This window comes from Macaca thibetana, chromosome 16 (genome assembly GCF_024542745.1).
Source record: "Macaca thibetana thibetana isolate TM-01 chromosome 16, ASM2454274v1, whole genome shotgun sequence".
NCBI classification, from domain to species: domain Eukaryota; kingdom Metazoa; phylum Chordata; class Mammalia; order Primates; family Cercopithecidae; genus Macaca; species Macaca thibetana.
The window spans coordinates 30,442,083-30,468,172 of NC_065593.1; the positions used below are offsets into that span (position 1 = coordinate 30,442,083).

The window sequence follows — 26,090 nt, forward strand, 5'->3', positions numbered from 1 at the left end:
GTTGCTCAGGCAGTGGGCGCTGGCTTTCAAATAGGGGCTGGGATCCTGTTTTCCATCACACCCAAAACAGGTTGTTTAACAGGCCACAGGCATTGGACTGGACTGAAGCATGTTTCTGCGTAAAGACAAACATCTGCTACCAGAATGATCTGCTTTCACTCTCTGGCTCCTGGGAGCTAGTGAAGACCTCAGGGCAGTGGGGTCAACTCAGCTCCTTTCCTTTATTTTGGGCAAAGGCTTCCCCTTCCCTTCCCTCTGCCTGACTCCCTTTCTTTTCTCCTTCTTTCCTTTGTCCTTCATTTTTCTTTTCCTTTCTTTTTTTTTTTGAGTCAGAGTCTTGTTCTGTTGCCCAGGCTGGAGTGCAGTGGCATGACCTCGGCTCACTGCAACCTCTGCCTCCTGGGCTCAAGCGATTCTCCTGCCTCAGTCTTCTGAGTAGCTGGGATTACAGGCGTGCACACTGTGCCCGGCTAATTCTGTATTTTTAGTAGAGATGGGCTTTGCCATGTTGGCCAGGCTGGTCTCAAACTCCTGACCTCAAGTGATCCACCTAACTTGGCCTCCCAAAATGCTGGGATGACAGGTGTGAGCCACTGCACCCAGCCCCTTTGTCCTTAGTCTTATAGTCACAAAGTTCTGTCTGGGTATAACCTAGATACCTCTTGCTATAATCCCTGCTCCTTCTTCTTTCTCTCTCTCTGTCTCTCTTTTTTTTCTTTCTTTCCTTTTTTTTTTTTCTTTTGAGATAGGGTCTTGCTCTGTCGCCCTGGCTGGAATGCAGTGGTATAATCACAGCTCACTACAAACCTTGACTTCCCGGGCTCAAGTGATCCTTGTACCTCAGCCTCCTGAGTAGCTGGGACTACAGGCATGTGCCATTGTGCCTGGCTAATTTTTCAATTTTTATAGAGATGGAGTCTATGTTGCCCAGGCTGGTCTCGAACTCCTGGCCTCAAATGATTCTTCTACCTTGGCATCCCAAAGTGCTGGGTTTACAGTCATCATGAGCCTTTGTGACCAGCCCTCCTTTCATTTTCTGTCCTTAAGGAAGATGGAAAACAGTAGCCAGTTAGTCTTTATCCAGACCACATCTTGTACTCTTTCTCTAATGCCAAATAAATATACTGTGTGGACTCATGGTTCTCACTAGACTTGTGGGGCTAAGTTTAGGGCACAAAATAATGCCTTGATCAAGGGTGGGTTTAAGGAGATATTTTCCAACCATCTCTCGCTGCTATTAGGGTCATGCTTCCACTCCCCAAATCCTGGTAATCTGCTAGACAAGTGCTTTTCCACCAACTGTGGTCCTCTAGAACCCTTCAGAGCCTCTTCTGCACTTTTCTTCACCCTGTACCCATGAGTCACTGAGCCGAGTTCTTGGGAACAGCTTCCACACCCAGGCTTCTGGGTTTCTGACTCACGAAAAGTCAAATGAATGGCTCTGGGGTATGAGAAACAGACACTGCATCTGGGGGTGGATACTCCACAGAAGCTCCAGTGTCTCCCTGGAGAAACAAACTATCCAGCTCCTTGTACTGGCACACTGGGAGTAGCTGTACAGATATAGCTAGACCACCCAGTGGAAGCAGGTCCTGAAACTACTGCCTGGCTGTTCTAAAGAAGGTCCAAGCAAAGCAAATATTAGATAGATGCCTTAGGAATCTGTGTCACCCAAGCACAGGACAGTGTCTGGCTTGGAATGGGAGTGGGGGACAGGGTGATGATGTCATCCGTTAATTCTCAATCTTGCAACTCAGCAGTGTATGCTCTTCCTACTTACTAGTGCTGTCAGCAGCTCTAGTTTTCCTAAGTGGGCAACAATGAACTTGTTTGTTCACAACACAGCTTTGTAAGCAGTTAGTCTCCTCCCTGGCAAAGCCCACTCTGGAAAGGCCTCGACTTTGTTACATTGTGTGCACACAGGGGACACATAGAGCCATGTACACAGGGTACAGGAATACACCCAGAGACTTGAGAACACAGGCACATCCAGACAGACAGACATGGACACAAAGGCAGATGATGTAAACACACACACAAGCACACACATACATAGAGGCACAAGCATACAAGCACACCAAAGCCAAACAGTGTTAGAGCTAGAGAGAATCTTAGAAGTCATTTAAGAAATTTAGCCCTCTTATGTTACAGGAGAGGAAACTGCAGCCAAGTGAAGGAACTACCTATGATCACACAGCTGCTTTTTATTATTTCTTTCTTTCCTGTGCCCTTTTGGTTTAATTTGTTCTTTCTTCAGATTCTTAAAGTGGAAGCTTAAATCATTGACCTAAAATTTTTCTTCTTTCTTACTATAGGAATTTAAAGCTGTAAATTTCATTTAAAGCTCTGCTTTAGCTGCATCTCACAAATATCGATATAAATGTTGTATTTTCATTATTATTTAGTTTCATTGCTCTGATGATTTCTGAATCAACTCATGAGTAATTTAGGAGTGTGTTGTTTAATTTCCAAATATCTGGGGCTTTGCTAGATGGCTTATTGCTACTGATTTTAAAATTAGTTCTGTTTTTGGTAAGAAAACACAATTTGCAGCATTTAATTTTTTTTTTTTTTGAGACGGAAGTCCCGCTCTGTCGCCCAGGCTGGAGTGCAGTGGCCAGATCTCGGCTCACTGCAAGCTCCGCCTCCCGGGTTTATGCCATTCTCCTGCCTCAGCCTCCCGAGTAGCTGGGACTACAGGTGCCCGCCACCTCGCCCGACTAGTATTTTGTATTTTTTTTTAGTAGAGACGGGGTTTCACTGTGTTAGCCAGGATGGTCTCGATCTCCTGACCTCGTGATCCGCCCGTCTCGGCCTCCCAAAGTTCTGGGATTACAGGCTTTAGCCACCGCGCCCAGCGTTTTTGTTTTTTTTGTTTTTGTTTTTTTGGTTTTTTTTGAGACAGTCTCGCTCTGTTGCCCAAGCTGGAGTGAAGTGGCGATCTCGGCTCACTGCAACCTCCGCCTCCCGGTTTCAAGCAATTCTCCTGTCTCCGCCTCCCGAGTAGCTGGAATTACAGGCACACACCATCACGCCCAGCTAATGTTTGTATTTTTAGTACAGACGGGGTTTCACGATGTTGGCCAGGCTAGTCTCAAATTCCTGACCTCAAGTGATCCACCCGCCTCAGCCTCCCCAAGTGCTGGGATTACAGGCACGGGCCACAGCATCCGGCTTTTTTTTTTTTTTTTTTTTTTTTTTTTTTTTGAGACAGAGCCTGGCGCTGTTTCCCAGGCTGAAGTGCAGCAGCACAATCTCCGTTCACTACAACCTCTGCCTCCTGGGTTCAAGAAATTCTGCCTCAGCCTCCTGACTAGCTGAGATTACAGGCGTTTGCCACTATGCCTGGCTAATTTTTACTATTTTTAGTAGAGATGAGGTTTCACCGTGTTGGTCAGGCTGGTCTCCAACTCCTGACCTCAAATGATCCTCCTGCCTTGGCCTCCCAAAGTGCTGGGATTACAGGCATGAGCCACTATACCTGGCCTTTTGCAAAATTTAAATTTTTTAAATGAACTGAGACTTATTTTATGGCCCAGCCTAATGGTCTCAGTTGGTAAATTATTGATATGCACCTGAAAAGAATGTGTATCTGGAGTTCTCAAGTGTGGTTTTCTATAAACATCAATTAGGTCAAGAAGGTTTACAGTATTGTTCAAGTCTGCTACATCCTGAATGATTTTTTTTGTCTATTTTTTCTATTCTTTATTGGGAGAGTAGTGTTAGAGTTTCCAACTATCCAGTTCCAAAAGGCCACATATAATATGATCCCATTTATATGAAATGTCCAGGATATCCAAATATATGTACACAGAAATTAATCGGTAGAGGCTGAGTATGGTGGTTCAAGTCTGTAATCCCAGCAATTTGGGAGCCCGAGGCAGGCAGAACATTTGAGGTCAGGAGTTCAAAACCAGCCTGGCCAACATGGTGAAACCTCCATCTCTCACTTCTCACTTGACACATCCCATTTCCCAGTTCACACTGACATTCCAATTCACAAATGTATTAATTTTTTTTTTTTTAATGTGTAGAGACAGGGTCTCTCTATGTTGCTCAGGCTGGTCTCAAACTCCTTGGCTCAAGCAATCCTCCAGCCTTGGCCTCCCAAAGTGCTGGGATTAAAGGCATGAGTCCCTGTGCCTGGCCACAAATGTACTAATCTTACAGTAGCAGAATTCCATTTACCTGCCCCCGCTTGCCTTGTGCCATTGTCATAACTGTTACTTTTACATGTGTTTTAAAGTCCAACTTATGGCCATAAGGGGGCATAGTCATAAGTTGGACTTTAAAATACACATAAAAGAAGTAGTTACGACAGTGGCACAGCACCTGGCCAAGGGAAGCAGGGGTGGGTAAATAAAATTCTACTGTTGTAGAATAGTAGAATTCCAGCCTGTAATCCCAGCACTTTGGAAGGCCAAGGCAGGAGGATTGCTTAAGTCCAGGAGTTTGAGACCAGCCTGGGCAACATGGGGAGACCTCATCTCTACAAAAATATTTTAAAATTAGTTGGGCATGGTGGTGCGTGTCTGTAGTTCCAGGTACTCAGGAGGCTGAGGCATGAGAATCACTTGAGCCCAGGAGACTGAGGCCGCAGTGAGCCATAGCTGTCTCAAAAAATAAAAATAAAGTCCAATTTACAATGTTATTATTTTGCTTTAAGCAGGAAGTTGTCTTTTACAGAAATTATGACAAGGGAAAAAAGTGTTTTATGTTTACTCATTTCCAAGCTTTGTTGGAGTAGGTCTTACTCTAGTTCATGGTGCTTACACCTAAAGCATGGCATTGCTGGTGTTTCAGATAGATGCCCAGGGTGCTGAAGAGGTTTCTCCATTTTGGCTGGCCCAGACTGCCGATATCTTCCAGAACCGCTCAACTTCTCCAGTTTTATTTCCTGTTCTCAATCACATAGCAGCTGTTCTCTGGTAAGTGTCACACAGTCTCACCCTACACGTGCTAGCACAGTCCCCAGGCAAGGACTTGCAGTGAACCCCATACAGACTTATGGGAACCCCCTTCAGTATAGCTCTCTCCTCTGTAATGCACCGCTCCACGGATTCCAGCTACTTCAACAGCCCTGAACTCTGAGCTTTGTCCCTCAGCACGGCAGGACTGCTGTGCTCTGCTTGAGGTCTAGTTCCCCGCACTGCAGTCGGGAATTGTCTCCAAGCAAAGGACGGGGGCAATTGTGGGGCTCAATTTCTGGGTTTTCCTTCTGTGGATGGTTGTTCCCTAAATGACACAACAATATCTCCCATTCCTACATTCTTCTCACAACATGACTTTAACACTCCTCCCAGCAATTGTGGGGTCTACCTTCCCTACCCTTGAACCTGGGAGGGGGCTGTGACTGCTCTAGCCAATAGAGAGCAGTAGAAGCAATAGTAGGTCATAAAAAGGATATAGTTCCTCTCTCTTCTCCCTACTCCCAACACTCATCCCCAGGGGCCAGACACCATGTTATAAGGAAGCCCAAACTAGCCCACATGGACAGACCATGTGGATAGGTCCACGTGAAAAATAACTGAGGCCACCAGCCAACAGCCAGCATCGACTGCCAGATATCAACACACTTCAGATGATTCCAGTCCCAGACACTGTAGAATGGAGACAAGCTGCCTTGATGTGCCCTATTTGAAATTTCGACTCACAGTATCTGTGAACTCAATAAATGGTTGTTTTACTTCACTAAGTTTTGGGAGTAATTTGTAATGTAGTCATAGTAACTAAAATACTCACTTAAGGAATTGCAGCTCTGTGCTGTCTGCTGTCCAATGCTGAAAATAGTCGCCTTACATATTTTGTCCTGTATTATTGTCGTGAGGGAGCTAGTCTTCAAGCCCAGACTTTAAGCCGAAGCTGTATTCTCTAAAGTCATGATAAAGGTAATAACAACATTGAGAGCAACTTCCTTTTATAGACTGCTTTCTATATCCTATGAACTGTGCTAGGCATTGTACATACGTTATTTCAGTGAAACCATACAACAATCCTGTGAAATAGGCATTATTAACCCCCATTGTATGGAGAAGAAAACTGAGGTTCATAGAGGTTAAATGAGTTATCCATGGTTTACATATGGGTTTGTCTGGCACTGAAGCTCATGCAATTACCCATATAAAAAACACATATAGACACACACATGTGTACATGCATAGGTATATAGAGACACATACACACCCATTACACATTTCCAGAGTTTTTATGCTTTTAAAATATTTTCTTGTTCTCAGAGTTAAAAATCCCCTTCCCCCCAATTTATGTTAAATAGACTGAAAGAAAATCTGCTGGATATTAAGTTTCCCAAGCATACCCCAAGATGAAATTCTCTCCATCTGGGGCCACCACAGGCATGGGCAGCAGAGATATGCCTCTGTTCCCTTGCCAGGGATTGCCTGGGACCCGAACTTGCAGGGAGGTGGGGTGAGACTCTTAAACAAGACTTGGCTTGGCAGACAGAAGCCTTCTCCTGGGGCTGCAAGGACTCTGTACTTGATGTTGTAAGAGTCTCAATTCAGAGAAACAAAGTGCTTCTCTGAATGTGCAGAGAAAGCAGAGAGCACAGAGCAAGAGCCCAGTGCTAGGAAGGGAAGGAGTGGAAGGCGACGAGAGATAATCCCTTGTTGAAGCAGGGTCATTTCCAAATATTACCCAGTAGTGATGGGAGCTGGCTGATGGAAGGATGAGGCATTCAGAGAGGGCCCTCTTCATTCTGCAGTTTCCCCAAATTCAGCTTGCCCTTCTAGGGAAGGGGAGTAGGGAGGATACTGAGAAGCTCTCAATGGGCAGTTTGAGGGCAGGAAAGAAGCTCTTAGAGGAGCAAGAGTTTCAGGGCAGAGCGTTGAGCTCAGTAATTCAGAACCTGTTCATATTCCAGCCGGGCGCGGTGGCTCGCGCCTGTAATCCCAGCATTTTGGGAGGCTGAGGCAGGCGGATCACTTGAGGTCAGGAGTTTAAGACCAGCCTGGCCAATATGGTGAAACCCCGTCTCTACTAAAACAAAGCAAAACAAAACCTGTTCAAATCCCTTCTCCTTAAAATAGTGTAGACCCTGGTCGTATTCTTGAGAAGTAAGAACACAGGCAGACATGCTTCTCTAGGGGGAGAAAAGAAACGATACTGTTGTGTTATTACAATCATTTTTTGTTTTGTTTTGCTTTGCTTTGCTTTTGAGACAGAGTCTCGCTCTGTCGCCCAGGCTGGAGTGCAATGGCAGGATCTTGGCTCACTGCAACCTCTGCCTCCCGGGTTCAAGTGATTCTCCTGCCTCAGCCTCCCGGGTAGCTAGGATTATAGGCGCCCGCCACTACGTCCGGCTAATCTTTGTATTTTTAGTAGAGACGGGCTGGTCTCGAACTCCTGACCTACGGTGATCCGCCCACCTCAGCCTCCCAAAGTGCTGGGATTACAGGCGTAAGCCACGGCGTCCGGCCTACAATCACTTTTATCTAGAAAATAGATGCCCCATATTGATCCCCACCCCTACCTCACAAAAAAATTCCCCTTGCGCAGCCTGCAGCAAGCAAGTTGAGTCCAAAGCAAGAAAATGGAAAGGGAGCTCTCTAAGGTTCCTGCCCCCTTTTCTCAAGTTCAGTCCTGAAGCCCCGTTTAAAGCTCCTTAGAAGCAACTCTTGAGAGTATACTGCTCTTGGACATTTTACACACAAAGAAACTAGTTTTGAGCAGTTTCAATGGCTTGCCCAAGCCTGAGGTCAGCGACGGTCCCCGACCAGGAAGCCAGCGCTGTGTTCCGCGTCCCGGCCAGCCAGCGGTACCCTCTCCACAGCACCAAACTGAGGCTTCCACACCGTTCGGGGGCACCCGACGAATGAACGTCATTCTCCCCAGCCTAGGTGGTGAGGGAGAGTGGCCCCGTGCCAAACTAGGGTAGGAGGTCCCCTCTGGGCTTTTGTCTGTCTGTCCGGTCTCGTCTCTGCACCCACCCCAGCCCATCAGTGCGGATCCGCGTGCCTGTGTGGTTCCAGCCCGGCACGGGGAAAAAACTGCCCGGCTCTTTATGTTCAAGTGCGAAGGGGGCGGAGGACGGGGGAGGGTAACGCAGATTGTCTGTTCACAGGGGACTGCCAGGTGGCCTGACTGCCGAGTTCTGACAGGTCTCAAGCACGCGCACCGCTCTGCGCCAGGTACACACCGCGTACCTCCGCCTCCTTGCGCAGCTCCTGGCCTCCGCGCTCCGCGGGCTGGGCGTCCAGGCGGTCCCACAGCAGCAGCGGCAGGGCGCGCAGCAGGAGGCCGACGTGCGCGACCATCTCGCTGCCTCTGGTGCAGCCCGACTCGAGGAGCTACTGCGCGCAGGGAGCCAGCCAGCAGTCAGCCGCGTCCGGGACCCCAGGGATGACAATGCTCTGCGCCGACCCCGCGCGGAGTGGGACTGTCCCGGGGTTTCGCCAGTGCCCCAGCTCCGCCTGCTGGGCCGCTCCTCCGCCGCGCTTCGCCGGGAGCCGGCCAGAGGTCGTCCAGCCCGGGCAGTGCCTGCCCGCGGGTCCGCCGGCCCCGGGGACCGAGGGAGGGAGGAAGGAAAGGCAGGCGGAGGGGGCGGAGGCCCGGCACTCCCGCCCCACCCACCCCGCTCCGCCGCTGGAAAGCGCAGCGGTCCCAGAGCCTCTTCCGTTCGCTGCACGGCCTCGCCCTGCGCCCGCCACCGCCCTACGGATCAGTCCTCTCGCCCGCCACCTCCAGTTGACCCGGATCTGTCCAGGGAGGGTGAAGGAAGAAAGGCCTTCTCCTGGCAAGCGTGGCTACCTAAGACTCCGATGAAGAGAGGTCTTGGTCTACCTGAGGGTCGTTGATTGTTTCAGCTGGGTTGGGAGCGAGGCCCCCCACCCAGGGTCGGGGTGTAAGAGAAGGAGCACAGGGCTGGGGTCAGAACTGGGTTTGAGTTCCAGACTTGCTCCTTTGCTAGCCCTTTGAGTCCTGCCTCAGCCACCTGCTGGCTGTGTGGTGTTGGACCAGTCACTCACCCTCTCTGAACCCACTTTTCTCATCAGTAAATGGGATAATAAGAATATCGTTATCCTGTGACTGTTGGGGAGATTTAATGAGATAACAATGCCTGTAAATTACTGAGCAGGGTGCATGGCATCATGAAGTGTGCACTTAATAAGGGGTAGGCTGCAGCTGTGTGATCTTTGGTGAAGGATTTAACTACTTCGAGCATCAGTTTCCTTATCAATAAAATGACAGCATACGGTATTTAGTGCCCAGCGTTGCATGAGGATGAAAAGAGAAAATGAGTGTAAAGTGTCTGATTTTATATACCCCACAAGGATGGAGTGAAACAGTTTATGCGTAAGCCTTTGCTAAACTCACATTGAGCAAAAAGTAAACTGTTTTCATTATCTGTCTGTGTAACTGAGAGCTGGTTGCTGTCTCACTTCTACTCAATTCACTACTTTGTAAAATGCAAATGGAAAATGATACTGAGCTCTGGGGGTCATTGTGGATTTAGATGAGTTAATGTGTGTAAAAATAATCTGGAATCCCTAAAGTGCTGAACAAAAATAATGCTGTGTTCCAACCCTAAGGCTCAGGGCCTCAGTATCACACAATGTTTTCATACTATTTAGAAAAATACACCACTTGTGTGGAGGAATTGGAAAAAGCCCCCCCATCCCCACTTTTTTTTTATGAGATGGAGTCTTGCACTGTTGCCCAGGCTAGAGTGCAGTGGCTCCATCTTGGCTCACTGCAGACTCCGCCTCCCGGGTTCAAGCGATTCTCCTGCCTCAGTCTCCTGAGTAGCTGGGATTACAAGCGCCCACCACCGCGCCTGACTAATTTTTGTATTTTTTAGTAGAGACAGGGTTTCACTATCTTGGATAGACTGGTCTCGAACTCCTGACCTCATGATCCACCTTCCTTGGCCTCCAAAAGTGCTGGGATTACAGGCATGAGCCACCGCGCCCAGCTGGAAAAAGCCCTTTTAATAGACATTTTATGTGTGTATATATGTACATATGTATTTTTAAGACAGGGTCTTGCTCTGTTGCCCAAGCTGGAGTGCAGTAGCACGATCACAGCTCACTGTAGCCTTGACTTTCAAGGCTCAAGCAATCCTCCCATCTCAGCCTCCTGAGTAGCTGGGATTGCAGGCACGTGTCACCGTACCCGACTAAATTTTTAATATTTTATAGAAGAAGGGATGGAAAGATTCTGCCTGGAGAAAAAATTGGCAAACCTAGGTCTGACTCCAGCTTGGTCCACAGTGTCCTTACCAATTGATGATCATCAGAGCTCCCTGCCCAAAGCAGGGCTATCTGGCCTGTCAAAATTCATCTATTGGTAAAAGCCACCATATGTCATGCCATACGTGTAACCACACACACACACACACACACACACACACACACACACACACACATTCTCTCTCTCTCCTGCTTTCTCTCTAAGGTTGCCAGGTGAAACAGAGGATGCCCAATTAATCTTGAATTTCAGATTAATGATGAATAAGTTTTTGGTGTTAACTGTCCCAAATATTGCATAGCACCCATTTACTTTTTAAAATATTCATTAATCTGAAATTCAAGTTTAACTGGAGTCCTGTATTTTTATTTGCTAAATCTAGTAATCCTATCTCACTCTCCTTCAGAAGCTCCCTCCCCAAGGTCCATTGCAGGGTTTTGCTTGAATCGGCAGCCATGTTACAGTCTGTTCTTTTTGGGGGGATATATGTTGAGTATAGGGTCTTGCTGTGTTGCCCATGCTGGCCTGAAACTCCTGGGCTCAGACGATCCTCCTGAGCAGCTGGGACTACAGGCATGCATCACCACACCCACCTCACAGAAGGAAGGAGAACCTTCCTACTAGTTGCCTGACAAGGCTGGAAGCTCTCTAAGAGCAAGGGGCAGTTCAGCCTCATATCCACTATCTCTGGGGCACCAACCCAGGCAGGGATGCTTCTTACGAATGTGCACAGGGCATCCTCAGAGAGGGGGCATAGATGGCAAAGAGATCCATCCTCAACTCTAGACACCCTACGGCTGCCTGATGGGGATGCATCTGCACATCCTTTTTCTCATTGGTTTGCCCAGAGAAGTGCCTTTTAAAAATTGGTATGCCCAGGATGGATGCCCCTTTTTCATTGGTTGGTTGGAAGGTGAACAGGGCCTGTTTCCAGTTAGTCTCCCTCAAAGGAATGCCTGTTTCTTTTTATTTCATTCTTTAGAGACAGGGTCTTGCTCTTATTCTCAGGCTCGAGTACAGCGGCATAGTCAGGGTTCACTGTAGGCTTGACCTCTCAGGCTCAAGCCATCCTCCCACCTCAGCTTCCAGAGTAGCAGAGACTACAGGACACACCACCACACCCGGCCAGGAATGCCTGTTTCTAAAATGTTTATTCTGGCTGGGAATGCCTGCTCTAAAATGTCTATTCTGACCGGGCGCGGTGGCTCATACCTGTAATCCCAACGTTTCAGGAGGCTGAGATGGGAGGATCACTTGAGCCCAGGAATTCAAGACCAGCCTGGCCAACATAGTGAGACACACTATGTCTGTGTCACATCCCAGAGGTTCTCCATTTCAGCTTCACTGGGAAGAAAGGGTACAAGGAGAAGTCATGGTTCTCTGGAGGGCTGAATGTCTGGGAGAAGACAGGCTTGGCCACTTCGAAAGCTGATCCTGCCTCTCTCTGCATCCCAGCCTAGCTCTGGTCCCTGAACCCCTCAAACTAGCACCACTGTGCATTTGAAAGTTGACTTTCTCTGTTTTCCTTTTGTGTTCTTGTTTGGATTATTTCATCCCATCCTTTCCTCTCCCTATGCCATCTCTGCTTGTGGTCACCTTGAAGTGCCATCCAGACTTGAAACTGCCTGCAAGAATTTATGCAGAACAAAGCTTTCTCCACCCATACGCTTAGCCCGGACTTCAACCCTGCCTTTGCGTAGGATGTCTCTTTCCCGGGAAGATAACATATTTCCATGGTTTGAATTTGGGTAGCAGGAGGTTCCGGTTCCCTTCTTCCTCTGAAGATTACTCATAAATCCCAGAGCACCAAATTCTGTGATCTTCAAAATCCAGGGGCCTGTGAAGCCCCACAAGTGACTTGCTGTATGTTTTCATGTCTAGTACATATCCTGAGCCAAATTCACTTTGGATGGGGTGGGGAGGGTGGGCAGCAGTTTGCTGTGTGGATGCTGGGAGGATGGGAGGAGGTTCAAGGAGAAAAGGAAGATGAAAGCAGGGCAGTTTATTGACAAGAGACTCAGTTCATAGGAAGGGTATCTGGAGAGTGACTGGAGAATGGCTTTGGATCAGGGATTCTCAAACCATGACCCAAAGATTACCCACATCCAAAAGAATACTGTGGTGGCAAGTCCCTACATTAATCCAATATCATTATTTCCTCCTCTGGTAGGAGTGGGTGTGGGGATGGGAATGAGGAGTTGGAACAAATGATAGTGATTAATACTTGTTGAGAGATTAACATGGGCCACATATGTGGTATGTACTTTACATAAATCATGTCATTGACTCATTGCAACTTCCTTATGAGAAAGCTACTATTATAAGCATCCTAATTTTAAATATGAGGAAACTGAGGCACAGAGAGATTGTATCACTTGTCCAGAGTCACAAATCTTATAATGGTTTTATGTTTTTGTTTTGTTTTGTTTTGTTTTTTTGAGACAGAGTCTTGCTCTGTTGCCCAGGCTGGAGTGCAATGGTGCGATCTCAGCTCACCGCAACCTCCACCTTCCAGGTTCCAACAATTCTCCTGCCTCAGCATCCCAAGAAACTGGGATTACAGGCACCCGCAACCACACCTGGCTATTTTTTTTTTTTGTATTTTTAGTAGAGACGGGGTTTTGCCATGTTGGCCAGGCTGTTCTCAAACTCCGGGCTTCAGGTGATCCACCTGCCTCAGCCTCCCAAAGTGCTGGGATTATAGGCGTGAGCCACTGCACCCGGCCACAGATCTTATAATGGAACCTGTAATTCAACCTGGATGCTGTAACTCCAGATCTAGGGCCTATAAATACTACACTATCCTGCCTCAAGTCAAATTTATAAAATGTGATTCTTAGATCACCTGCATTGAATCACCTGAAAAATTCAGATTCCAGAGCCCTATTCCAGACCTACTGAATTACTGATTAGTAAATACCAACTTCCAGGAGGAAGATAGGTTTTCCCAGGGTCTGTTTCTCTCCTTCCTTCTCTCCCTGTTTTGGCTGAGCAGATTCCTGACCCAGCTTGGCTGGTAGTTCTCTTCACACCTCCTCTTCAAAGAGAGCTGCTTCTCCTGCTTCCCTCTCTCTGCAATGGGACTTGGCTTAGATCCACAGTGCCTCCCAGCACTCCCAGAGTGGACAGGATCCTGTGGAACTCATGCCAGGGCCTGGGCACATTGCCTGCCCAGGGGAGTGTCTGGCAGCTGCTGCTTCCCAGTCCTTCCTCCTGCTGACAGAAGACAACAGCAGAACCCCTTGAATCAGGCAGGATGTGTGAACCTGGACAAGGTTCCTCTGGGCCTCAGTTTCTCACTTTGTAATATGGGGAACAATCAGCTTTGTCTCTGCCCCTTCCTCCTCCCCAGGAAGTGTGTGGAACACAATGTAGATTTTCTCAGGAAGAATGCTGAGCTCCGGAGACAGGCACTCAAGAGTGCCTGTCTCAAAAACACATAAGCAGAGGAATAATTAGCGGAATAATGAAGACATGAGGTTAGGTTGGGAGCACTGAAGAGGAGGCTTTCCTGAGTAGTGAGGACTTTTGCTGTCAAAATTTAAATTCATTTTTGACCATAGCCTCTGCATTTTTAGCTGTGATTCAATTCCAGAAGCCCTGACTAACAACCGTCTCTGCCTCTGGATGGGAAATATCCTCTCTCTGGCACCGGGGGATATGGTCTCAGCAGTCTGGGTCACACTCACAGGCATACATCGCTGTCTGCTCCCCCTGTACATATACACACACGCTCATACAGGACTGGAAAAAGTAAGAAATTTGGAGCAAGATAAACCTGGGGTTGAATCTCAACTTTTTCACATTCTGTGTGACTTTTGCAAGTCAACTAACCTCTCTGAGTTTCTGCCATTATAAAATGGGAGAGAAATAACTCTTGCCTTTTCTGCTATCCAGTGTGTAATGGGGAACAAGCTAGACAATCAGAAAGTATTAAATACAGCCGGGCGCGGTGGCTCAAGCCTGTAATCCCAGCACTTTGGGAAGCCAAGGAGGGCAGATTACTTGAGATCAGGAGTTCGAGACCAGCCTGACAAACATGGTGAAACCCCGTCTCTACTAAAAATACAAAAATCTGGCCAGGTGCGGTGGCTCATACCTGTAATCCCAGCACACTGGGAGGCCAAGGTGGGCAGATCACCTGAGGTCAGGAGTTCAAGACCAGCCTGACCAACATAGAGAAACTCCATCTCTACTAAAAAATACAAAATTAGCCGGGCGTGGTGGCAGCGCATGCCTGTAATCCCAGCTATTTGGGAGGCTGAGGCAGGAGAATCACTTGAACCCGGGAGGTGGAGGTTTTGATGAGCTGAGAGATCACGCCATTGCACTCCAACCTGGGCAACAAGAACGAAACTCTGTTGAAAGAAAAGAAAGTTAAATCCTACAAAGTGCTGGATATTGGGTGCACAGACCTGAGAGCACAGTCATGCATTCTGTGCACAGGTTCACACTGGAGCACGCTCACATGCAAATGACATACACAAACCTGCCCCAGGACAGTCACACGAGCATCTCCGCTCCTGGCAATGATCTCTGTCTCAGAGCAGCCCCGTCTTCCCTAACTCTCATCATGGTCTAGCAGGGCGTCAGCCTCTTCTTGTTTTTTACTCACACCAGGACCCAGGGGACTTGCAAGGAGCACAATAAAAGCCTGGCCAATCTGGCGCTGTGCCCCACTTCCCTTCCACATAAAGGCTGTCTAACCACCAGGCATCTGGCCTGAAAGGCTGGGCCAGGACCTACTCAGCATCTGCTGCTTTGCTTAAAAGACCTGCTAACAGGAAAGTGTCTGGTTCCTTTCTACCCCAAACAGGAAGCGCCTGCCACTGTCGGGAGGATGGGGTAGCCTGGTCATTTACAAGGAGCCTCCCTCTCCTGCACTGGAGCCTCAGAGTAATTATCCTGGCAGGGCCGCTCTCTAGGAAGGCCAGGGGAGAAATGCTTCAGGGACGCCTCCACTGGGGTGGGGCTGGGGTGGTGACAACAGCTACACATTGCCTGTGGCAATTGGCACCAGGTGGTTGTCGTTCTTTCAACACTCACTGAACACTTACTCTGTGCCCCGTGGGAGACATAGGGAAGTCCTAGATAAGGCCTTTGAGCTTGAGGAGTTTAAAGACAAGACAGAAAGACAAGTCATGCTCCTTTTTTCCCCCCATTTATTTATTCATTTATTACATGCCATTGTTTTTTCCTTTTTAAAAATGCCTAGTGTTGGACTGGGCGTGGTGGCTCACGCCTGTAATCCCAGCACTTTGGGAGGCCAAGGTGGATGGATCAAGAGGTCAGGAGTTCAAGACCAGCTTGGCCAAGATGGTAAAACCCCGTCTCTACTAAAAATACAAAAATTAGCCGGGCACGGTGGCAGGAGCCTGTAATCCCAGCTACTTGGGAGGCTGAGGCAGGAGAACTGCTTGAACCCAGGTGGCAGAGGTTGCAGTGAGCCGAAATCGAGCCACTACACTCCAGCCTGGGTGACAGAGTGAGACTCCGTCTCAAAAAAAAAAAAAAAGAAAAGAAAATTAGCCAGGTGTGGTGGCACATGCCTGTAATCTTAGCTACCTGGGAGGCTGAGGCAGGAGAATCTCTTGAGCCTGGGAGGCGGAGGCTGCAGTGAGCTGAGATCACCCCACTGCACTGTCTGAGTGACAGAGTGAGGCTCCGTCTAAAAAAAAAAAAATGCCTACTGTTTCAGGCATTGTGCTGGGAGCTGGATGTTCAGAAAGGAATTATGCAACCCAACTAGAGAGCAAACAGGCAAGGCATGCAAGCCTTGAATTATGCGGTACAACTGTGAGTTCCTGAGGATTTCAAAAAAAGCAAAAAATCATCATGATCCGGTTTTTACTTTGGTCAGAGCAATAACCTTTCCCTGCCCTCTAGAGTCTATGTTCTAAACAGCAGGCAGAGTAATCCTGGCAAAACAGGTCAGCTCTTGCTGGGCCTCTCTGCTCAAATGGCTCCCTCTAATGGTTTCCCCTTTAAGTGAATCCTTACAATGCCCTTACAAGGTCCTATACCATTGGTAGAAGGGTTAGGGGAAGCCAAGCAGGGGATGGAGGGAACTCAGAAACGATCAATAGCAAGATGACTATAAGCTGTAGGTGGGGGGACAAAGGGAGGAGGCAAGTTACTAGGGCCAAGGAGCCAGGGTCACCAATGGAAACCGGAGCTCTGAGACCTCCCTGAGGCAGAGGGGGAGGGGGAGAGATAACCCTCTTCTTTCTTTTCTTCCTCTCTTCTTCCACCTAATTTCCCACCAGGTCTCTCCTTGGCCAATTCAAGCTGAAAGATACCGCCAGAGGGACTTTCTGAAACTGAAACAAGGCAACCCTGTAGGGGTCTGCTCCCCTGTGAGGACAGGAAGAAGGGATCCAGGGCCAACAGGCACAGTACCAAGACTCTATTTTTTTTTTTTTTCTCTTTTGAGATGGAGTTTCACTCTTGTTGCCCAGGCTGGAGTGCAATGGCGTCATCTCAGCTCACCTTGACCTCTGCCTCCCAGGTTCAAGCGATTCTCCTGCCTCAACCTCCCGAGTAGCTGCGATTACAGGTATGTGCCACCATGCCTGGCTAATTTTGTATTTTTAGTACAGATGGGGTTTCTTCATGTTGGTCAAGATAGTCTCAAACTCCTGACCTCAGGTGATCTGCCCACCTCGGCCTCCCAAAGTGCTGGGATTACAGGCGTGAGCCACTGCGCCCGGCCTGAAGACTTTCTCAGATACATTCTGCTAAAACTGATGTGTAAAATGTACCTGCTGTCTTCCCTAAATATGCAGACTGAGGCCAGGAGAGAGGATGTAGAGGGAGCAGGATCTTGCAGCATGAAGAATGCCTGGGTGATTGCTGGGCACGGTGGCTCACGCCTGTAATCCTAGCACTTTGGGAGGTCCAGACGGGTGGATCACCTGAGGTCGGGAATTTGAGACCAGCCTGGCCAACATGATGAAACCCTGTCTCTACTAAAAATACAAAAATTAGCTGAGTGTGGTGGCCCCACACCTGTAATCTCAGCTACTCGGGGGGCTGAGGCATGAGAATTGCTTGAACCTGGGAGGTGGAGAGCCAAGATCATGCCACTGCACTCCAACCTGGGCAACAGTGAGACTCCATCTCAAAAAAAAAAAAAAAAAAAAAGGCCTGGGTGATGGCAGAAGTTTGTTGCAGATAACCATTCCAGTGGAGTCACTCCACTACGGGAGGGCACAGGAATCAATCTATGAGTCAGTCTGTGGTAGAGAAGGACCCTTGGAAAGAGGCCCCAGAGCAATGCAGACCTGGAAGGAGTTCTTTGCATCAAGTGTGGGAGAACAGGGACACTGCGAAAAGAACACTGAGCATTATCCAAAGGCCTGGGCATGAGTTCTCATCAGCTTTGTGAACTTGCTCAAGAATTACACCTCCCTGAGCTGCAGTGTCCTAACTGACCAAATGTGGATAGCAGCACTACCTGTTTCACAGGCCCATTCTAGAAATAATGGATATAGAAAATGTCAGTCCTTTGATTTTATTCCTCAGAAGTTCCCCATTGTTTTAGACTTAATGTTCAAACTCCTCTGTAAGGCACACATGGCTCTTTGGAAGGTGGCTTCTGCCTACTTCTTTCATTCCATTTATTACAACTCCTCACTCCTGCAACTCCATAGACCAGCCAGACTGAACCACTTGCAATTCCCAGATCTTTGCTCTCTACCAATCTTTGCAAATACAGCCCTTTCTGCCTGGAGCATGATGTTCCTAGTATATCCTTGCTGCCTAATTCCTGTACTTTCTTCAAAGTTCAGTTTAGGGGGCATCTCCTGCAGGAAGCCTTCCTTGATACCCCCACCCTTCGTATGGGCAAGGTGTCCTGCTTTTGTGTTTTCAGAGCACACTCTGCATCCTCCAATCCCAGCACATCCAGCAGTTGATTGAAATCACAGGTTTGGGCTAGGCGTGGTGGCTCAAGCCTGTAATCCCAGCACTTTGGGAGGCCGAGGCGGGCGGATCACCAGGTCAGGAGATCAAGACCATCCTGGCTAACACAGTGAAACCCCGTCTCTACTAAAAAATACAAAAAACTAGCCGGGCGAGGTGGCGGGCGCCTGTAGTCCCAGCTACTCGCGCAGCTGAGGTAGGAGGATGGCGTGAACCCGGGAGGCGGACCTTGCAGTGAGCTGAGATCCGGCCACTGCACTCCGGCCTGGGCGACAGAGCGAGACTCCGTCTCAAAAAACAAAAAACAAACAAACAAAAAAGAAATGACAGGTTTGGCAGGACAAGATGGAGTTAGTGCAGGTCCTGATGTGTGGGTGGCAGCAGGTCAGCAGACACGCAGCCTCTGAGACGATCTACAGACTTTTTTCAGGGCAAATGATGTGAGGGTTGGTACATTAGTAGGGGAAGGCAAATACGGAAACAAATACTATGAAGACAACAAGAAACTTTTTGGAACATGGATGGAACCGGAGGCTATTCTCCTTAGCAAACGAACAGGAACGGAAAACCAAATACTGCATATTCTCACTTATAGGTAGGAACCAAATGATGAGAATTTATGAACACAAAGAAGGAAACAACAGACACTCGGGTCTACTTGAGTGGGGAGGGCAGGAGGAGGTTGAGGAGCAGAAAAGATAACTATTGGGTACTGGGCTTAATACTTCGGTGATGAAGTTAACATGTACAACAAATCCCTGTTACATGTGTTTATCTGTGTAACAAACCTTCCCATGTACCCCCAAACCTAACATAAAAGTTAAAAAAAAAAAAATCACAGGTTCACACTGTTCCTGTTATGAGACTGTAGTTCCTGGAAGGCAGAGGCTCTCCTTCCTATTTTTGTCTCTCCAAGGCCTTCCAGAGCCTGTCACATAGTAAACCTCCAGAGATGGCAATTGAAGGAGGAATGAATGAATAAATGGTGGTACAAACTTAAGGAGTCGATGAGTAACACTTTTGGTGTTTCCTTCTTTGAAAAAATTCTCAAAAAAAGAAAATAAATAAAAAAGAACAACCCTCTAGGTCCCTCTAGGGATCTTCTAGAATTACCTCTTCCCCTCCCCTCCATAATCCAATTCTCTTCTGTTGGACATGCCCATCTTCTCTGCTGGGCTGCCTTCCTCAATATATATGCTAAACAGTTTAATGGTTTTCAGTCATGAAATACTTTTTAATTCCTTTAGTCTTGCTTGTTTGAACTTATCTAGAGCGTTCTGTGACCCTTTTTATCTAGAGTTGAGGACACAATCACTGCTGGTATAACGGTGGAGAGATGACCTCATGTCTTTTTTCTGACCTGAAAGCATTAATTCTGAACTTCCCTTTTCACCTCCATTGCAACCTGCTCCTCTTTTTGTTCCCTATCACAGTCAATGACACTACCACCGGGACCCCATGTCTACGCCGAAAACCCAGAATTCACCCCAGACTCTTCTCTCTCCACTACCCTCTCCAACACAGGTGATCACCAGCTCTTGTCTAGTCTACCCCGGGGTATCTCTGGGATCGCTTCACTTACCTCTGTCTCCGGAGCTACTACCTAAGTCCAGGGCACTATCATCTCTCACCAAAATTACTGCATTGGCCACCTAATTGGTCTCTGCTTTTAAGCACCTCTCATCTCCGTGCATTTTTCATTTGGCAGCCAGAAAATACAAATCTGATATAATTCCTCTGCTACTAAATCTGGTGAGTGGTTCTCATTTCCTTCAAGATAAAGTGCAAACTCTAATGCATTTGACAAGGCCGCGGCTATTTAACCCCCTCCTTTTCGGGCATCATCTCCTTCTACTCTCCCTCTGAACAACTACTTGTTCCACAACTAGTCTGCAAAGTACTTTGCTCACTTCTTCACTCGGTCAACTTCTGCACATCACTTACGGTTTGGCTCAGATACCATGACCTCCCGGAAAAAGTCTTTGTTGGCTCTCTGAGCTTTTCCAGCCCGTTTCCTGCTACAGAGCCCAAGCGGCCTTGGGCCCACCCCTCTGGGCCGTGCAGCATTTTGATTAAACTCACATGCAATGGCGTCGGGTTACCAGGCTTCACATTCCGCCTTGGCCGTTTACTAGCTGTACGACCTAGGTCAGGTGAATTCTGTCTTCTCATCTGCAACATGGGGAAAATATTTCATCAGTCTGTTGTGAGAATTAAATGAGATGATGTAAGGTGCCTGACAAGAGTCAGCTATAATTACAGTGCTGAAAATAAAAGCTCGATCCCTCTGCCCCGCCACATTCTCAGGGTCAGATTTGTGTACGATTTCGTCTTAAGGCACCCTTTTGTTCCAGCATCCTTGTTTGCTACTCGACGAGACAGTTACAACAAACCGGGAGGCGATGAGGTACGCGAGCTGGTCACGACTCGCTGTCCCCGAGCTCGCCGACTCCGAACGCCCCCAGGTGGCCCAAAGCACTCTGCAGCAAAAGCACGCCAGCTAGGACGTACCATTCGAAATTGTAGGGAAAGAAAAGCTTTGCATAACCAAATAGTCTGTGTTTATAAGGTCCCTCCTCTTTCGTTTCCTAACCGCAAATTCCATCAGACCCACTAAAGTGAGAAATGGGATTGTAAATAAGACGGAGCGAGAAGGTTCCGTTTCCTCCCCGATCGTGATCTTGGCATTGGTACTTTCTCTTCTCAATTCCCTCTCAATAATGGTACGGCTAGCGGAGGGGGGAATAGAGGGGCCTGAGAAGGCCTCAGGGCTCGGCAGCTAGTACCAACGCAGAAACACCCCTCCTGCCGCGGCTTTGTGGTACCACCCGCTGTCCGCTGATTGGCTGCCGGAGCGCCGCAGTCCGCCTCAGCCCGCCGCGCCGCCCTCAGTACAGCTCCGGCCGCCGCGCCGCCTGGCTTTCGTATTCCTTGTTCTCGGCGGGCTGTGGGGCCTCCGCGCCGCGGCCGTTAGTCATGTCGGGTAGGTGACTCCTTCAGCGAGCAGCGGCAGCGACGAGAAGGGCCTGGCGGGGTTGGGCTGTCTTCCCGCCCACTGGAGGGCCCTGAGGAGAAGCCTCCGGCCCTGAGGGAGGCTTGGGGTGGGGGGGCGGCCGCTGCCGCCGCCATGTTGGACTGGAGGCACGCACGCTCCCAACGCTCTCCGGCTGCAAATCACGGCGGGAGCGCCTCGGGCCTCTTGTCTTTTGACCCTGTCCTTGGAACCCGAGGAGACTTACCGTTCCCGGGGGAGGGTGTGTGTGAGTCGGGGGGCGGAGGCCGTCTACGCCATCGTAGGGGCGGGGGGAGCCGAGATTAGAGCATCAGCCTAAGAGAAGCGGTGCTTCTGGTTCTCCGCTCCGCCTCGGATCTTTCAGCGAGGCCTCGGGCCAGTCATCTCGCCGCCTCGTACCTCAGTTTTCCCATCCGTGAAGTGGAGCCGGGCCTGCCTGACTCACCCATTCATCAGGTGGGGGCCTTGACGCTCTGGGAGCCCTTTCAAAGGACGTTGCCTTACACCAAATCGTACTTATCGTTATTCACTCTGCAGTAACCACCCGGACTGGAGTTGGGGGTGTTTTCCTAGTAATCCAGCTTCCTCTTCACCTTCCTGCCATTCGTCTTCCCCTCCAGTTTATCTCCTGAAAGAGTTTGAAAGTGAGCCTTGTCTGTCTATTATTGAGAAGCTCCTGTAGGTGTATGTGGCATTTACCTTAAAACATGCAGACCGAAGGAAAGGCAATCTTTTTCCTCCCACGAAGCAGTTAACTTGGCAGAGGCCACCCATTGTGTGGAAGAGAAAGAGAGGCATTAGTCTCTTCAGGGCAGCCAGTTTGGATCCTGCTAAACCAGAATAAAAAGTCTAGAACATGGATGTCCTCCTGCTTTAGCAGACCTAGCTAATCACACAGGGTCCTCTACTGTTAGGCTGCATCACGGGCCGCAAAGACCCAGGTATCTATCCACTTGCTAGAAACCCTCATGAGAGTTAGATACCTCTTTTCTGCTGGAAATACAGAACATTTCCTGAAACCATATGGTTGAGGTGAAACAGGCCTTTTGCAGTCTTGTGTTTTGAGTAAGGCCAAACCTGCCTAGTGTTATAAAACCAGGCAAAAAACCCAGGTACCCAGTCTTGCAGGATAGAAATGTGTGATCAAAATGAAGCATCGATCTGAGAAGACTATAGCTTAGCGGGAACGTTTGGACAGGAGCATGCTGTACATTACTTAGATTAATGTTGATACTTAAGGAGCCAGGATATTGGTTTGTTTTTGAGGGGTGCCCATCTACTTTATGTAAGAGGCTATAAACTGCACTTCTTTCAGTTTCTGCTTAATCCTTGTTCAAATAAGTAATAATTTCTTATTCCAAAGTAGACATTGGTATATCTTTTACTAGGTACATAATTTGGGATGAATTCTGATAAAGCTGCTTAGAAGTACTTACAGTACACCCTCACAGAGTGTGTCATAATCTACCCATGGTTTAACCAGAAATTAAAATTCTACCCTTGTGGAGAAATTTACCAAGTTTTAATGGTTTGTTTCACTGCTCATTAAAAACTTTTAGCTTGTATTGATCTTTAACATAATTATTGATATAAAACAATGGCTTCTGTGGAAAGTTAAAGTTTTAGTGGTTTGCTATTTGTAAAATACAGGCTTTTTCATGTATCATATTAGCATATAAGCTGGCTTAATCGTTAGTACTGATCTTGAAGCTACTAAGACACCAGATATTTGTTATTTTGTAATTTGAGTTTTTTTTTTAATACGAAATTGGCTTTTCGATGTGTGAAAAGGACTACTTATTAGATGTGTGTTTTTAAATTAACATTCAGTTAATTAAAGCTAGACTTTATATTCTTAGGCTTGGTATACTATTTATATGTTTTGTAATAAGTGTATAAAAATAATACCTTTGACTTTGTATAAAAATAATGCTTTTGACTTGCTCTTTGATGCATGTTTATTAAAATCCCCCAAAACAACTAATGCCATTAATAATTTTAGTTAAGTTCTTTAAACATTCCAGACTACATATGTTTGATATATCCAGTTTAATATACCCAATTGACTCAACCACTCCAAAAAACCTAATAAAATATAAGCACTTAAGTAATCAATAAATCGAAATTGTAGAAATTATAAGTCAGAGTCTTATATTCAGATACTGTTTACAAATGTGAATTATCTAACACCTTACAAATTCAGATTAGTTACACACATAAAATTACAAAGTCAAGATACCTTCTCATTCTGGCAGTATGGCAGACCACGATTAACTTGAAAATCTATCTACAAAGATTTTTTAAAATGCGAAAACTAAGGACAAACCCCCAGTGCCAAAAATGAAGTAGGAGGCAGCATGGTAGGCAAAGAGCTAACTTGCCAGTTACACTGGAGAGGAAGGTGTACACCTCTTTTAGAGACCTGAGTTTTATTGCTCAAGTAACTCCATAAGGACCAGAGATAAAACGTAGGGACCATTAATGACAGGTAATGGGAACTGAGACTCTTAACACAAATTGTAGACTTAATGTGTTATGGAGTCGAAGGACTGCACATTCTGTGAAGGAATGAACTGGAGAAAACCTTAGTACCAACATAAGAGATAACAGGGTAGCATGGACATTTAGGCTCCAGGAAACCTTAAGACAAATTAACGTAAAAATGGTTTCTGGGCTGGTAGTACTCTTGGTGTTTCTGTTAAACACATGAAAAACGGCCGACGTGATGGCTCACGCCTGTAATCCCAGCACTTTGGGAAGCCGAGCTGGGTGGATCACCTAAGGTCGGGAGTTCAAGACCAGCCTGACTAACCCTGAAGAAACCCCGTCTCTACTAAAAATACAAAATTAGCCAGACAGGGTGGCGCATGCCTGTAATCCCAGCTACTCAGAAGGCTGAGGCAGGAGAATCGCTTGAACCTGGGAGGTGGAGGTTGCGGTGAGCTGAGATTGTGTCATTGCACCCCAGCCTGGGCAACAAGAGAAACTCCATTTCAAAAAAAAAAAAAATCAAAAACATTTTCTGGAGGACATTTCACAGTTTAGATGACAAGGAATTTCAGATAAAGCAAGCCTTGCAAAAGATGTGTTCATAGTAAATTGCAGAGCTTTAGGAAACATTTCACCGAAATGAGAGTCAATGACAGGATTAAAGCCTCTAACATTATCTGAGAGAATATTTTTATGTTTAAAATTGTTAAAAAAAAAAAAAAAAAAAAACCTAAAGGAAGGAATCAACCCTAAGATCAAGGTGTTGGCCGGGCGCGGTGGCTCACGCCTGTAATCCCAGCCCTTTGGGAGGCCGAGGCAGGTAGATCACCTGAGGTCAGGAGTTCAAGACCAGCCAGGCCAACATGGCAAAACCCCGTCTCTACTAAAAATATAAAAATTAGCCAGGCGAGGTGGCAGGCACCTGTAATCCCAGATCCTTGGGAGGCTGAGGCACCAGAATAGCTTGAAGCTGGGAGGCAGAGGTTGCAGTGAGCCGAGATCGAGCCACTGCACTCCAGCCTGGGTGACAGAGCAAGACTGTCTCAAAAAAAAAAAAAAAAAGATTAAGGTGTTAATAAAACAAGCCACATAGATTTGAAAAAGAATAAAATGTTTAGAATTAGAAAAAGTGAGTAAGTTGGATAGCAGACCTAGTAGAAGAAAGAATTACAGATATGATGAATGTGATTTATCTTTCAGATGTGGAAGGTAGATGTGATCTTCCAGCATTCAGTTCAGGGGGATAAGATATGAAAATGAAAGATTTCGGGCATGGTGGCTCACGCCAATAATCCCAGCATTTTCAGAGGCTGAGGTGGGTAGATCGCTTGAGTTCAGGAGTTTGAAAACAGCCTGGGCAACATGATGAAACTCCCATCTCTACAAAAAGTACAAAACAGATCAGCTGAATGTGGCAGTATGCGTGTGTAATCCCAGCTACTCGGGAGGTTGAAGTGGGAGGATTACTTGAGCCCAGGAGTTCGAGGCTGCAGTGAGCTGTGATTGTGCTAAGCACTCCAGCCTTGGCAACAGAGCAAGACTCTGTCCTGGGGAAAAAAAAAAAAAAATTAACAACTATGGGAGATAGATTAAGAACTCCTGTCATACGTCTAATAAGAGGTTGAGAAGGAGAAAATGGAGGAAGAATCAATAATTTCCAAAGTAAATGAACATTTTGAAGTGAACACTAGTTTAAAACATGAAACAAATTCATACCTAGATACATTGATATGAAAATGCAGGTTATGAAATACCAATAATCTACTAGAGAAAAGAGGAAGCAGTGGTATGATTGATAACAGACTAATTAAATATTTTAAGAAGCTGGAAAATAATGAAATGATCCTTAGAGTTTAGAGAGAAAGTACTTTGAATTTTCTTTTTTTCTGGGTTTTTTTTTTTTAATGGAATAGCTGGGACTGACAACAACAGGTGCACACAGCCTTACCTGGCTAATTTTTAAAATTTTTTGAAGAGATAGGGTCTTTCTGTGTTGCCCAGGCTGGTCTTGAACTCCTCAGCTCAAGCAATTTGCAAACACCAACTAAAAGGTGAATTTTTTTTTTTTTTTTGAGACAGAGTCTTGCTCTGTTGCCCAGGCTGGAGTGCAGTGGTGTGATCCCTGCTCACTGCAAGCTCCGCCTTCCAGGTTCACGCCATTCTCCTGCCTCAGCCTCCTGAGTAGCTGGGACTACAGGTGCCCACCACCACACCCGGCTAATTTTTTTGCATTTTTAGTAGAGACGGGATTTCACCATGTTAGCCAGGATGGTCTCATCTCCTGACCTCGTGATCCGCCCGCCTCGGCCTCCCAAAGTGCTGGAATTACAGGTGTGGGCTACCGCACCCAGCTGATTTTCTTTTTTTTTTTTTTTTTTAAGTTACGTTACTAGCCAAAATAAAGTTCAGATGTAATGTTAAAAGGAAATTCACCAGGAACATAGGCCTATACTTTTAT

At 47.1% G+C, this 26,090-nt stretch overlaps 2 protein-coding genes across 4 annotated transcripts in view; one reads left to right on the top strand and one right to left on the bottom strand.

The window, feature by feature from the left end:
• The window catches only part of MMP28 (matrix metallopeptidase 28), a 42,193-nt gene extending 21,629 nt beyond the window's left edge, over positions 1-20,564 (bottom strand). The window contains exon 1 of one of the 2 annotated variants that reach the window (XM_050764914.1): positions 20,212-20,564. In XM_050764914.1, coding sequence (XP_050620871.1) covers positions 20,212-20,310 — 99 coding nt within the window. In that variant the 5' untranslated portion in view covers positions 20,311-20,564. Of the gene's footprint in view, positions 1-8,162; positions 8,604-20,211 lie in introns of those variants that run through there. The other variant, XM_050764913.1, reaches the window with a different exon arrangement.
• TAF15 (TATA-box binding protein associated factor 15) overlaps positions 1-26,090 on the top strand; it is a 345,012-nt gene that overhangs the window by 285,938 nt on the left and 32,984 nt on the right. The window contains exon 2 of one of the 2 annotated variants that reach the window (XM_050764911.1): positions 21,022-21,112. In XM_050764911.1, coding sequence (XP_050620868.1) covers positions 21,106-21,112 — 7 coding nt within the window. In that variant the 5' untranslated portion in view covers positions 21,022-21,105. Of the gene's footprint in view, positions 1-20,986; positions 21,113-26,090 lie in introns of those variants that run through there. The other variant, XM_050764912.1, reaches the window with a different exon arrangement.